Source organism: Myotis lucifugus, unplaced genomic scaffold (genome assembly GCF_000147115.1).
Source record: "Myotis lucifugus unplaced genomic scaffold, Myoluc2.0 scaffold_0, whole genome shotgun sequence".
In the NCBI taxonomy this organism is placed as follows: Eukaryota; Metazoa; Chordata; class Mammalia; order Chiroptera; family Vespertilionidae; genus Myotis; species Myotis lucifugus.
This window is the reverse complement of record NW_005871048.1, coordinates 13,895,376-13,909,987: the sequence shown is the minus strand read 5'-3', so window position 1 is coordinate 13,909,987 and position 14,612 is coordinate 13,895,376. Positions and strand designations below refer to the sequence as shown.

Here is a 14,612-nt window from a genome sequence, read left to right as displayed (position 1 = left end):
TTATATATTATTTTCATATACATTTTACTACTTTTCTTTCATTTCTGACACTTCTATTATAGAGAAAGGGAGAATAGTGATATTAAAATATTTCTTCTAATTAATTTCCTTTCAATGTGCACAAATCCATGCACTGGGCCAGTAGTAATAGCATAAAAGTATTTCACCAAAGGACCTCACTCACAAAAAAAACTTAGATATAAAGAAAAAAATGACTTTGAATAATAGTAATGCTTCCATGTAAAGTCATCATTTTATTATCATACTAGAGGCCCGATGCATGAAGATTCCTTCCCCTGGTTGCCAGCACCCGCTTCCCTCCGTCACCCAGGACCCGGGCCTTCGCTCTGGCCGGAGCTGCCTTCGCTCCAGCCCTGTTGCCCTCCTGTAGCTCCCTCCACCCCCTGCCACCCCCCTCATAGCAGGCATCCCATCCTGCCCCGGCTGCTCCATGCTTGTGCGCATGCTGCCCAGAGGCCTGGAGCAGGTGGGGCAGGGTGGAACGCCTGCGTTGTCACCATGTGACAATGCAAGCGTCCCAACCCGGCTGCCTCCATCTTTGTCGCATCAATTTGCATATTCCCTCCTTATTGGCTGTGGGCACCACCATCTGTCGTTGAGTGATGGTTAATTTGCATATTCCATCTTTATTAGATAGGATTCCTATTAAAAACTTGAAACATTATTTTCAATGCATTGAACAGACAGTATGCCTTGCATTGTCACATGAAACCAGTGGCAAGATGGAAAAGTAGATAACTCTACTATCTAATTACTTATTGTACTTTTTGGATGATTTTAATTCAATCTTATATTAGCACATTTAAGATTGATACGTCTAATCAGGAGTTGAAAACTGGATTTCCTTCAAACTAGACTGTTAAAAGAACTACTCTGAGGTTTTTGAACTATTCTTTCTCCTCCCTCTCTTCCCCTCCCTCCCTTCCTTCTCCTCACCCAAGGATATTTTCCCATTGATTTTTAGAGAGAATAGAAGGGAGAGGGAGAGACAGAGAGAGAAACATCGATGTGAAAGAGGCACATCAACTGGTTGACTCCCACACATGCCCTGACCAGGGCTTGGAGCCCGCAACCGAGGTATGTGGCCTTGATCAGAATCGAACCTGGGACCTTTCAGTTCACAGGCCAATGCTCTATCCACTGAGCGAAACCGGCTAGGGCTGGACTAGTATTTCTTTAAAAATCTGGAATTTACCCCTCATTACAATTTAAAACTCATTTCAAAATCCAATTTTAATTTCATCAATAAATGGCAGCATGTCATACATACAGTGAAAGGAAGGATTACTGTATTTTTTCTAAAAAAGGAACTGATTAGTAGTGTCGGGTTTTTTAATCTGGTGGCACTTAATCTCAGTAGATCAGTTCATTGATTATTCAATGGATATTTACTGAGCACCTGCTACCTGTGAGGTATCACGTTCTAGATCTAGTCACACTTTCCTGTGTCTCAACTTGCGAATGCATAAGCACAGATTTTATTACTTCCTTTTTTTACAACAAATATCTCAATAACTCAATGGCATTCACTTTGAACTTTGCATAAAGTCAGTATTGAAGAGAGAGAAGGGTGGATTCTGCTACATCATATTCTCACTCATTTATCCCACAGCACTTCAGAGAGCATTATTTTCACAGGTGGATTAAAAGCAAGTTTTAATATCCTTGCCTTCTTTTGCCCAGTTTCCTAAAAGCTACCTATCCAAGCATGAAGGCACCCCCAGGTTCTGACAGATACTGTGCCCATTACCCACACAATCCTTAGGACACAGCCAAGCTGTAGGGGGAGGACCAGCACTTTTGCACCCTCGCCTTACATTCTCCTTTGAAAGCATCCAGAATTTCCCATGTGATTTATCTGCCACACCCAACTAAGGAAACAGCAGAAGTGTGACTCCCTACAGATTGTTTAATGTACTTTTGGACCTAATTAGGACACTTTTTAGCCTGTATGCAGGCTGCACCCTTCTGATTATACGAATTCTTCACAGACAGTACCGAAGAGCAAATCACACTAATAAAGACAATCTCCTGCTATTCTCTTTTCTGCTCTAGGAAGGTTTACTTCCCTTTGCTGAAACTAAAGTGACATTTCTCCGTTACCAACTCATTCGTTTCTACCCTGCCCCTCCTTGAGCAGTTGTGCACTAAGTCCAGTAACCAAGTTCCATGTGGTTGCAGCTGAAGAAAACACAGCAGTCATACTTCACCATGTCTTTGCACTTATCAATGAGGAGACGAGATCCCCCTTCTCAGCTAAGCTACGTGCCAAACAAAAACTTACATCTTTTCCCAGTACTCTGAGTTCAAACTGCGTCTCCTTGAAGTGAACCTTTGTAATCCGAGGCCTGAAAAAAAAAAGCAGATGGTGGTGGTGGTGGTGCTATTTTTCAGAATTAACCTTTCAGAAATTCAGTGGAAAAAGATTGGTTCATACTGTTTCGCTTCTATACTACTGCAATCACTGTAGAGTTCCCTGTATACCCTCTGCTCTATACACCTCCCTAAACCAAATTCCATTCTCATTCTGTGCTTCTCCAGTAAATGCACGCAAGCTTGGAATCCCCGGCCCCAACAGTGTTGCTTTCCCAGACCCAGTGCAGAGCCAGAGAATCCTTGGTCCCTCTCACACCTTCCCACTTAGTGAGAACTCATAGTGGTCCTGGGAACCCAGCCCAGCAGTGCACACTGGAACTCTTGGGGAATCCTACTACACAGCTTCCACGGACAAGAGTCCAGAATCACAGAGAAAATTTCTCTGAAATTTACAGAGAAAATATATACAGATATGCATTGGGAGAAACTTGATAGCCAATTTCACTCATATTTATCAACTACTAGAAATGTACCTGTTTTCTTTTCCCAACCCTTTCACTGACACACAAGTCCCATAAACCCAAAACATACAGTGTATAACCTGAATACCAACTCTGCTACAGTTTATACTTACCAGAAATACTTCCCCACTTGCTTTTTATTTTTGTAGACAACAACACCAACTGGAGTTAATCCTAAGAAATACTCAGATTTGTTTTCTCCCTGCAAAAACAAACATATGCCTATAACTATAAATGTATTCATTTAAACGCATACTATCAAACTGTAACTGGCCATTCAAATATAATTTGTCAGATTGATATTGGATCTAGTTTTTGAAAGTCGTCAGCTTAGAAAGATAGCTAAGCTATGATGGTAGCTAACTTGCTGCCCATTGTTTTTAAAGTTTTAAAGAAATTTTTTCTAGTGCATTCATACTTGTAACCTCAGCTCATTAAAAGAACCTGGACTACTAATCAGGCCTCTGATCGACTCATCCCATTGTTCAACCCTGGCTGCACATTAACTAGAATCACCCATGCAGCTTGAAATGCTGATGCCTGGGTATTACCAAAACCAGTTAAATCAGAATCTGCAAGGAAGGGGCCCAGGTATCAAAAACACAAAAATGCTCCAGGTGATCCTCCTGTGCAGCCAAGGACTAAGAACCATTGGCTTCTCCCAACGGTCCCTTACCCGGGGCTCACTGATCTTACTTTCTGATGTGAACAATCATGAGACCTTGTTCACCACCACCCTCTCCAGAAAGTTCAGGCAGCCACCTGCAAGCATACAGCTGGATTTTCTGAGGTCACTATCACGCTCCTTCCCACTAATATCTGTGACTTTAAGACTGCTCAAAATTTTAAAATACAGTCTCTTCTGATAAAGACTAGAGACCCTTAATTTCCAGGCAATGATAAATCTCAATTAAGAAAATGGGATTCTGAAATGAAAAAGTTGCAGGGTGGGTGCCAAGGACATATACAGAACTGTCTGTTTATGTTCATCTTATTTCTACTCTGAGGTCAAATAACAGATTGCAAAGTCATAGTCCCAAGGACATTAGTCAACTAATAAGTTTTGAAAGAATACCAACTGTTGCCCACTTTCAGTTTTAAAAATTCAATCTTAAAGGAATGCACGGAAGAGTCTAAAGAGTCCAGTTTACTTACCATAAACTCCTACTGCCCACATTGTGACTTGGGATAAACATTACACAAACACACAAGTATTTTGCAGAAGACTCTCTTTTTATACATTTCCTATAAAATACATTTTTTAAAACTGAAAACCTAACAAGATTAGTGTAGCTGGAAGGGGAAAAGATAACGAGCCCACCAAATTTTAGAAGCATTCATGAAGGACAATTGTATAAAGTATTTAATGATGAATGAGACTGAAATTTAATATATCAGGGAACTACTACTTCCCCCCAAATATGTAACTTTTATTACCATAGTAATGGTATATATACCCAGGGACACAGCTAACTCTTTACAAACTCTGAAAAGCAAAAAACGTATTACAAAATAAATGCATGACTGAGTTATTTACATTACAGTAAATTTTATCAGGGTTCCTTAAAAATTGAGTTCCCTAATCCAACTGACAAACACTCTGCCTTTTATAATCTTTAGCAATTCATTTCCGGTAAAGGTACATGGCTCATTTCCTCAAATAACCAAATTTGACTATTGCTAATAAAACTCATAAAATGAAAGACAATCACATTTCAATCTCACTGGCATAGAATAACCAATTGATAACTTTAGAGAAGTGGTTCAAAGGTTAAGACCAGATCCAGAACATTCAACACAGATTCCGTGTAATTGCTCAGTGACTATATTCAGCAAGTTTTCATCAGTTACTAAAGAAAATCTGCAAATATATTTCTAATAATGCAGTGGCAAAAACTACAATAGATGCCCGATCAGTGTGGCTCAGTGGTAGAGCGTCAACCTATGAACCAGGTCACTGATTCCTGGTCAGGGCACATGCCCAGGTTGTGAGCTTGATACCCAATGGGGGACATGCAAGAGGCAACCAAGCAATGATTCTCTATCATCATTGATGTTTCTATCTCTCCCTCTTCCTTCCTCTCTGAAATCATTAAAAATATATTTTTTAAAAACTACAATAGGCAGTAACTATAATATTGACAGAACCTACAGATGCATAAAGAACCACAAATAGTTGTAGCTGTACTGTTGTCTAACGCCTACTTTAAGTAATTTTATTAATGTTTTTCAGCCGTAAAACCTATTTTTGGAAAACCCTCCTGTTTTCTGCCTAATACAATCAATTACAGACCAATTTTAAATTGTTTTGACGTTTAGCTAAGCCCCTTGGAACTGTTTTCCAGATTGTGTTTTCAAGCCCAGTTAATTGTTTTCTACACATGGAAATATAATCACAGACTTCTATGCAAAACTCATTAGGATTTAATCCACACAAGAGATTCTCTGTGTTTGCAAAACACAGATGAAAAAGCATCATCTGCTTTCTACACAACAGGACTGCAGCTTTCCTTTGGGAGTTTCAGTGGCACTTTAAGAAAAATGTCATCAGATTAAAATATTTTGTGTTAATTAAATGTTACTCACATAGACGGGATGGAGGTCAACGCCATACATCTCCAGGGATTTTGCAGTCCTCAAATAATTCAGCTCTGCTTCAGAAGGAGCCTGACCCCTGAACCCAGCACAAAAACAAAGAGCTTACTCTATGACAGCCACGACATAGGGAATGAAACCATCCTCGCCATGTTCTCTGGAAAAATAAGTAACCCTTTGTGCTAGTGCAAACCCAAGTCTTTGTACTTCAAGAAGCCCCTTGCCTTCTTGATGACGAAATTGTACACCCTTGAAACAAGGTGACACTTGTATCAAGTTCATTTTATTTATCAAGTCTATTTTTGCTCATTATAGCCAGTCCCAATGTCCTAGCATATATGAAAAATTCTCTGTTTCAGAAACCCCGAGAGAGATTAGTAAGAATATAAGCACTCAAATTAAAAAAGTATGCCCTGACAAAGAGTGCAAAGCCTCCATCACCAGCAGCTCTTCACCAGGAGCAAGAGGGGTGAGAGCAGTGGTGGGTAGCAAGAAGAGAATGGGCTCCCCACCACCCAACTGGGGTCTCAGTGGCACCTCCTGAGCACAGCAGTCTGGTATTTAGAAATTGTAAAAAATACTAGTCATTGTCTTAATACAAAGGATAGGCATATTCCACAAATCTTTATTGGTGATAATATACAGAAAATAGCATTCATTCCTAATGAGGGTGAGAATTGGCCAAGAATCTCCATGGATGAATGGAAATGGTGTGTGTGTGTGTGTGTGTGTGTGTGTGTGTGTGTGTGTAAGAGAGAAAGAGAGATTTTTTTAAAAGGAGCTGTAAATTTTTTAAAATTAAGAAATTCTTTCGATGCAGCTATGGTACCCTGGAAAACCCAGTCATAAACCATACTTTTCAAATCTATGAAGACTGCGACCACTCATTGAAAATTAGATACAACAAAGCTACCAAACTTTGATCAAGTTTTATTCTCTTAGAAATAACAGTCACACTGTCAACATCATTGCATACAATATGTAAGGCCCTTCACTCAAAGCTCCTGGATAATTTCAAAATATAACTGTACTTTGAAACTCCTAGTAGAATTAGTATTCTCAGAATATGCCAAACACACTGCCCTTCACAATGTTGTTACAGGCACTGTCTTAGCACCCACTTCAGCAAAACCGTAAAGTGAAGGACTCTATAATCAGCTGGAGAGCATTCTGGTGCATGCTAATACGAGATGGAGAGCCTGGTTTCCCTGATTGCAATTCAGCAATTGACTTCTCTGCTACTCACTGAAACAGATCCTGTAGGCAAACATTTTTTGTTGACCAGATTAATTCTGCATTTTCCCCCTTCACTATAATACATCTAAAAACAAGCAAATTCAAGAGGGAATGTTACATAAGAGGCGATAAAGCAAAGTTAATCAGTATAGAGGATTTAACCAAAATAACTATAATTAAATTATGACTTCAATGCTACAGGCCATTACTTGAAAATCCTACTAGGGGCTTGGGTATATTCTCAGAGGTGCATGTAGTGTTAACATAATCCTCTCCGAGGCTCCACACTGGTGTCATCATTATTTTCAGATTCATTGCTATAGACTGAATAGGACTGGCTTATAACTGTGAAGAATTTACATACTTATGACTTAGCAGATCCAGAATACATTAAAGCTTTTGTGATTATAAATTATATTTATAGCTTAAAAATAATTTCACAAGGTCCTAGTGACTGAAAAAGTAGAAGACTGCAAAAATACAGTATATACAGCATGACTCCATTTATGTAAAATCATACACAAATCTATACAGAATACATTTTCTCTATGGGAAATTATTCATAGAGAGAGGTCTGAAAGACCATTAACGAAAAATATCTTGACTGTCCTTTAAACGTTATAAATAGTTTGGATTTTCTATGAGCTTCTTGGTGTTATAAGCAGTTAAAACTTGAAAAAGAAAAAGAATACTAGAATGTTCCAGGCAAAGGTGAAGAATTTATCATTCTAGAAACTCATTGAGCCTGCCAATAGCAAAGGACGGTGGTTGATGTAATATAAAATGTTATTTTTCCAGCTTTATTGAGATATAATTAACTGATATTGTGTATGTTTTAGGTGTAGTGTGTGTTTGATACATTTAAAAAATATATATATTTTTTCATTTCAGACAGGAAGGGAGAGAGAGAAAAATAGAAACATCAATGATGAGAGAGAATCATTGATAACTGTCTCCTGCATGCCCCACTGGGGATCAAGCCCTCAACTTGGGCATGTGCCCTGACCAGGAATCGAACAGTGACCTCCTGGTTCGTAGGTTGATGCTCAACCACTGAGCAACGCTGGCCGAGTTATTTGGTACAGTTTTATATTTCAAAATGATGGTCACCGTACTTAGCTAACATCTCCATCTTGTCACCATTTCTTTTTTGTGGTGAGACCTACATTTAAGATCTACTCTCTTTGCTACTTTCAAGTATATGAATAGACCCTGAGGGCATTATGCTAAGTAAAATAAGTCAGAGAAAAACAGACACAGTATCTCTTGTATGCAAAATCCAAAAAAGCCAATCTAACAGAAACAGAGACTGGAATAGTGGCTCCCAGGGGCTGGTAATCAGGTTCAGGGACATGGGGGAGACGCTGGTCAAAGATGATGTCTGGGGATCTAATGTACAGCCTGTTAATTATAGTTAATAACATGATTCTTACATTAGAGTTTTATGAATTCTTTCTATGGCTTCTTCAAGTTCTTCCTTCTGATCAGGAACAAACCGGTATTCTGACACATATCCTGCAGTATGCTTATATGGGTCATAATCTCCAAGTTCAGCTAAAAAAGGAAAAAAATTATAATTTTTTTCATTTTAGGAAAATATTCTCCTCCAATATACAGGAATATAAACATTCCTAACATGCTTAAACATGTCCTTCAAATGCCTTATTAATAAATTCACATATATGTAAATAGTTTTAGTAAAAAATAACTCTGATGCAAATATATATGAATGGTATAAAAAAAAAACACCTTATCTTAAAAACATAAGTTCTGTGTTTTTGCTTTCTGAAAGACCATAATTATTTTCATTCCAATTATTCTTATCATTTAAATGAAAAAAAGTTATAAACAATTTAGAGTACAGACATTGGAAATATTAGAATTGAATAACAGCCATGACCCCAATATATCCTCTCAGACAATGACACCAAGAAATAGAGCGTGTGATTCAAAATGTATTTGCCACACATAATGGTCATGAAAATATAATACAATGCTGCACATAACCCCATTACAGTTTATACAAAGAAGCAAAATGAAACCAGAAAGCTCAGTATATTAGGCTTATAAAAAATTCTCTTCCTTACATTAATTCACCTTACAAACCCAACCAAGTTCATCTATGCAACATTATTCCTAGGATATTTTTTCTAGGCTGTGTCTAATCTGCAAAGGCCATTCAAAGGCAGGGAACATGCTGTTTCGTTGCCCCCATCCTCAGCCTCCGTCTCAAAAATGACAATGCGACCTGGAAATGCCCCCAGGGGAGCAAATATCGATGCCAAGAGCTGAAGTGCAGTGAGTGCCAAGCGTGTGCCACACTCTGCACTGGCGTTGGCACCTGACGCATAGGGTCTTCACAACAGCTGCCTGGAAGCAGCGTGGTCTCTGAGACACAACAGCTTCGGGGAACAATGAGCTCAGGTGGAACGAGAGAACAGATTTCCAGGCCCTCCACTTAATCAGGAATCAATGCTACGCCCGTGACGAAACCTGCATGGGACCCACCACAAGGAATGTATAACTGGCTTCATGTTGACCTCTTGCGAAGGGACCTGATTAAAACCTGATTCTGACTAAATTCAGGTTTTTTTTTTCAGTAAAACATCTTGATAAGAAACATTTTAGCATATAAACTCCCTTAAAAAGAAAAATTCAAACATTGTTCTCAAAATCTCTGCAGCAAATGTACGTCGGTGGAACCTACACTGGACGGCATATGCTCCCAGCTGAGCAGCAGTGCTGGCAGGGCAGGGCAGCCGGCCCTGAAGGACATCTTGCTTCACTTGCAAGAAAAACTGGTATCTAAAAGAGAAATGGAAAACGAGATTAATGATATCTTACACTACCCAGACCCGAAGCTTCAGAGCCTGACTAATGAAAATAAAACGCTTCCTGGTTTTTTGTACAAAGGGGGCTGCTGTGTGAACAGACTTTAAGTACCCTCTGCAGGGGCAATGCAGGGTAGTGACTAAAAGGGGAAGGCTCTCCACTTAGCCTGGCTGGACTGCATCCCAGCCCCAGTACTCCACAGACGGTGGCCGTGGTCGGCTGCCTGACCTCTCTAACAGCCATCTCTTCACCTGTAAAACTCAGACAGGGAAGTAGCTACACCTCACATGGCTGATGTGGAGGTTCTATGTAAGCTACTGTTACATTGTCATTACTGCCATTGCCACTGCTGACAACATGCTCATAATGGGAGGAACAAATCACAAGGACCCAGCCCTGATGACGTGTTATCTACAGGGTGTACAATCATCGATGAAGGACAAAAGGTCATGATAGTGTCGTTCTATCAATCCTCCCACTTATTAAGATCCTGCCCATTATCTCCAGCTTTGCTCATTCCATTTGCCTAAAGAAAACCTGTTATCATAAGAATGCCACCCACTGTTCTAAACACTGTAAATATAGTAACTCATTCCAAGTATTTTACATACAATAACTTATGTAAGACTTTAAAATGAAGTCAGGACTATTATCACCTTCGTTTTGCAGATGAAGAAACTAACAGACACAAAGAGATGAAGTAACTTGTCCAAGATCTCACAAGAGCTAAATAGCAGAGCCATACCTGGATTCTAGGGCCCCTGACCCTAGATCTCTCTTAATGAGGGTGCTAGGCGACTCTGGCTAGCTTCCCACCCTCCACCTACCCGCCCTCCGTTCAGGCTTTCTGCCAGTGGGTTGAGAGAGGCCAGAGGTTTATGAACCAATACAATGAATCATCAACACAAGCCCCAGCCACCATCTTTCTCTCTCCCTGTCTCTTTCTCTATCAGATACACACACACACACACACACACACACCCAGGCTGTCCTTTGTGATTTATCTTTCTTTGCAACGTGTCACTGGGAAGGGGCAGGAAAAAAAAAAAGAGCAAAGAATGAATTCTAAAAATCAGTTGTGATAAATTTCTCTTTTCCAAATGCTCACAACCAAAGCCCTTAGTGAGGATAACCAAATGTTAGCTGCTACTCTTATTATTTCTAGAAGACTGATATCAACTTTGTGCCCACAGGCTTAAGTGAAAACCTGCTTAACAGCCTGTGCTTTTCCACTGCCACTAAATGGCACCACAGTTCTCCAGACACCCAAGTAAGAGAAACCTAGGAACAACGTGTAAGCCCTGGCACCCACATTCTATCTCTAAACCTGTTTTGGGACTCCATATACTTCTCTCCATCTCCTACTCCAAGTCACTACCCACTGGATTTCTAAAACCTTCATGTTCTGTCATCATTCAAACTAATCTCCCTTCCAAACTACCTTTCCAAGAGGTAAACTGGATCACCTCTCTCCCTTGTTAAAAAAACAAACAAACAAAAAACAACCCTTAGGTCTTCAGGATTAAGTTCAAGATTCTTAAAATAGCTTGTAAGACCTCTGCTTACTTCCTGAGCCAGATCTCTTGCCATTAACCACTGACTTCCCATCACCACCACTCCCCATCATTCACATTTTCCAGCCCCACTTAATTACTTTCCACTCCCTGAATGCTTGGCTACCAAATCCACGTTGTTATAGTCATCTGTGCTCCTCTTGAAGAGGAGTAAAATGATATTAGCAGAATTAAATGCAAAAGCTTATAACGAAAGAGACATTTCACTAGAATTACTACTGGTTACTAGAAACTTGCATTTAGCTACACTCTCTTTCTCTATTGTTAACTTGGAATTTATTTTCCTGAAGTGTATTTTTTTTTTTTTTTAGAAAATGGGTCACAGATGAATATTTGTCTTGCTGTATTAAGACGTTTATAACATCTGACTGAATAGTCAAATCCTTTGCCAAATACAGAAACTGAGAGATCTAATCCCATAAGAGTTTGCTTCAAAGAGAAAGGGAAAAGAGAAACAGAGGGAGGTGAACAACAAAGACAGAGCTGAAACAGAAAGACAAACAGATACCAAGGACAGGAACCATAACCCATTGTTAATTCTACTCCCACTCTAGAGCGCTCCGCACACTGTAGCTACTCAGTAAAGAACTGCTGTCCTGATGGATGGCTATATGAATGAACAGACAGATGGATGAAAATGGAAAAAACTGAACATTCTTTGCTGTCTCTGAGAAATTCATGAAGAAAGAGAAAAAAAGGACATCTGTTCAAACTTCTCTAGATAACTTCCCTTTCAAAGATACTAGAAATCTTTAAGTCGTTGCATTAAAAAATCCACTAAAATCAAGGAAGACAAGTAAACTATTTTTAATTAGGAACTTGATTAATCTTTATGATAGCAAGCATTATGTTAGTTTTATATAAGACAAATTTATGACACAGTAAATTCTATTGTTATATGCCAAACAAATACTATATCAGGTCCTATTTGTAATTAACTGTATATAAATCATTTTGTCCATTTTATGGGACTTAGAGTACAACCAAATATTTTACTTAAATTACAGGTTTAGAGTAGCTGGGCCCTTCCACCCATCATTCTTTCTTTTCTTTCTTTTTTTAAAATGGATTTTAGAGGAAAGGAGGGAGGGAGGGAGGGAGGGAGGGAGGGAGGGAGGGAGGGAGGGAGGGAGAGGGAGGGAGGGAGGGAGGGAGGGAGAAATTTTGACTTGTTCTACTTATTTATGCATTCATTGGTTGATTCTTCTATGTGCCCTGACCGGTATCAAACCCATGACCTTGGCATATAGGGATGACACTCTAATCCACTGAGCTACCCAGCCAGGGCTCTTAATCATTCTGATTAAGGCTATGAATGGATTCTCTGGTTTTAGGGTGAATCTATATTCTAGTTTACCTAGGACAGTTCTAGTTGTGCCTATTATACATGCCTAAGTATTAATAACTCTCCTAGTCATTCTGCAGTGTCAGGGTTTGAACAATAAATTATACTGTGACCCTAGTTATATTTTACGCCTATTGGGTGGAAAAAGATGCTGACTAAAAATGATCCACTTAATAAGGAAGCTTCCCAGAACACATTCTGATGCAAGGCAGAGCTTCAGGACGCAACAACTGGTCACCTTTTTATGTAAATTACCACACTGGTGTGTATGCACTATCTCCCTAGCTAGATTGTGGGCTCTGGGGGAGAACTGCTCCATCTTTCCTTACTGCAACACTACAACCAGTACAGCACAAGAGAAGGGCTGAAATACTGGCCTCACAGTTTTCCGTGGATCTGCGGTTCAATGAAGACAGCTGAATTGATACCAAGGATGTGTGAACCATGAACAATTTAGCACGTATCAGAGGCGAGAAGAGTGGGCAAAGAACGTTTGCTCAGAGAAGGGGCAGAGAGACCCTGATCTTTCAGGAGCCCAGACAGAAGGTTCTCCTGTAGGACAGCGAGGAATGCTCACACCAAACAGTCTGAGGAGCACCTGACCTGAGGCCCTGGTGAGGAATCTGAAAGACGTGGGGGCAAGCAGAAGTCTGATTTTTGGGTGCCAGCTGAACGTGGCCCTGAAGGAGAGCCCCTATCCACACAGAAGCAGGATTGGCTTCTGCACCACAGAGAGGGAACACAGCTCGGGACAGCTGTGTTCAACTTAAATGCGAGGGACAGAGGGAAATGTTTAAATAATAACATAATAGTAAACACTGTGGAGGAAATAGAATGTACAGCTTAAGAAGAAAATTTGTAGAGGAAGCAACCACTAATTCTCAAGAGAAAGGGACAAAGAAGTTCTGGAACAACACTTTAGCCTCAGAGGCTTAAAACTGGTGATTAAAATACAGGAAAAGTAGCAATAGTATTACCTTACATTTGTATAGTCCATTAAAGTTCACACATTTCTTTTGCATCCATACTGGAAATCGACCCTCCCTTCAACTCTGATGAACTAAGGACCACTATCTTCACGTAGAGACGGGGACTCTGGAAGTGATCATGTGACTGAAGGTCACTCAGCTACCAAAGAAGCTGAAACAAGCTCATCTTCACAACGTGAAGAATATGGACTACCAAAGTAGCAATGATAATTGACAAGCTTAATGTCAATCCCCAGAAAATACTATAAAATATTATAAAACAGAGACCTGTTTTCAAAAGCTAAAAAGTGTTCATTATGAACCAGTCATTTGGAAATAACATTATTTTCTTTTGTAGAAATAGTTGTTAGATCCTTAAAAGCTCAGGCAAATTTCAATGACATCATAGATAGCGCTGTCAGCAAAGCAATGCAGTCTGTCTGTCCTCTCTCCTCGCACTGAAACCCTATCTTTCTTTGGTCTCTACTGAATCTCGTTGGTACTCAGTGCACTGAAACACAATGCTCCATGTAGTTACTGAATGAAGGGTAGGTGAGTGAGCGAATTCTGTCTTTTCATACAAATTCAAGAAATGCAGGCTAGAGGCAATAGTAGGATGATTCATAGTTAAATGAACAACTATACCCAGGAAGTTCTGATGAGTGGATTGATTTTAACCTGAAAGACCTGTCTCAGAGCTCCAGTTGGTCTTTTCCTCCCTAGGTTTGTAATCAATAATTTGAAAATGTAAAATAATTATTATTGTTTCCATTTTAGCTAACTGTACCATCTACTTACATTTTTGCATTATAAGCACTTTGCATGTATTGTCATATATTCCTCCAACATCTTTTTGAAGAAACAGTTTAATTCCATTTTATAGATGAGAATACAGATTATAAAAAGATTAGGTAATCTTCTCAAGATTACACAACTAGTGAGTAGCAGAGCAAGGATGCAACCCTCAGCCTGTCTGACTCCAAAGCCCATCTCCTTAACCCGTACTGCATTATGCTCACCAAATGTGCAGCGGGCTCAGAGCTATGAATGACATGGAATACACAGAAGGCTGTCATAATATTTTGAATTGGAACTGAAGTTAAGTTTAACAGATGTCATGAGGACACGAATTACTTTAAGGACTGACAAGAGGGGAGAGATTATATTTATTCTGCATAGACATATTTTAGAGCACATAACAGGT

The 14,612-nt window shown here is 39.6% G+C and overlaps 1 protein-coding gene across 7 annotated transcripts in view; it reads right to left on the bottom strand.

The window, feature by feature from the left end:
- Window positions 1-14,612, bottom strand: part of EPB41L4A (erythrocyte membrane protein band 4.1 like 4A) — a 208,258-nt gene that overhangs the window by 76,703 nt on the left and 116,943 nt on the right. For all 7 annotated transcript variants that reach the window (XM_023748602.1, XM_023748722.1, XM_023748695.1 and 4 more), the window contains exons 6-10: window positions 9,397-9,494; window positions 8,123-8,243; window positions 5,445-5,532; window positions 2,972-3,060; window positions 2,306-2,369 (exon numbers count right to left, since the gene is read on the bottom strand). In XM_023748602.1, coding sequence (XP_023604370.1) covers window positions 2,306-2,369; window positions 2,972-3,060; window positions 5,445-5,532; window positions 8,123-8,243; window positions 9,397-9,494 — 460 coding nt within the window. The remainder of the gene's footprint in view (window positions 1-2,305; window positions 2,370-2,971; window positions 3,061-5,444; window positions 5,533-8,122; window positions 8,244-9,396; window positions 9,495-14,612) is intronic.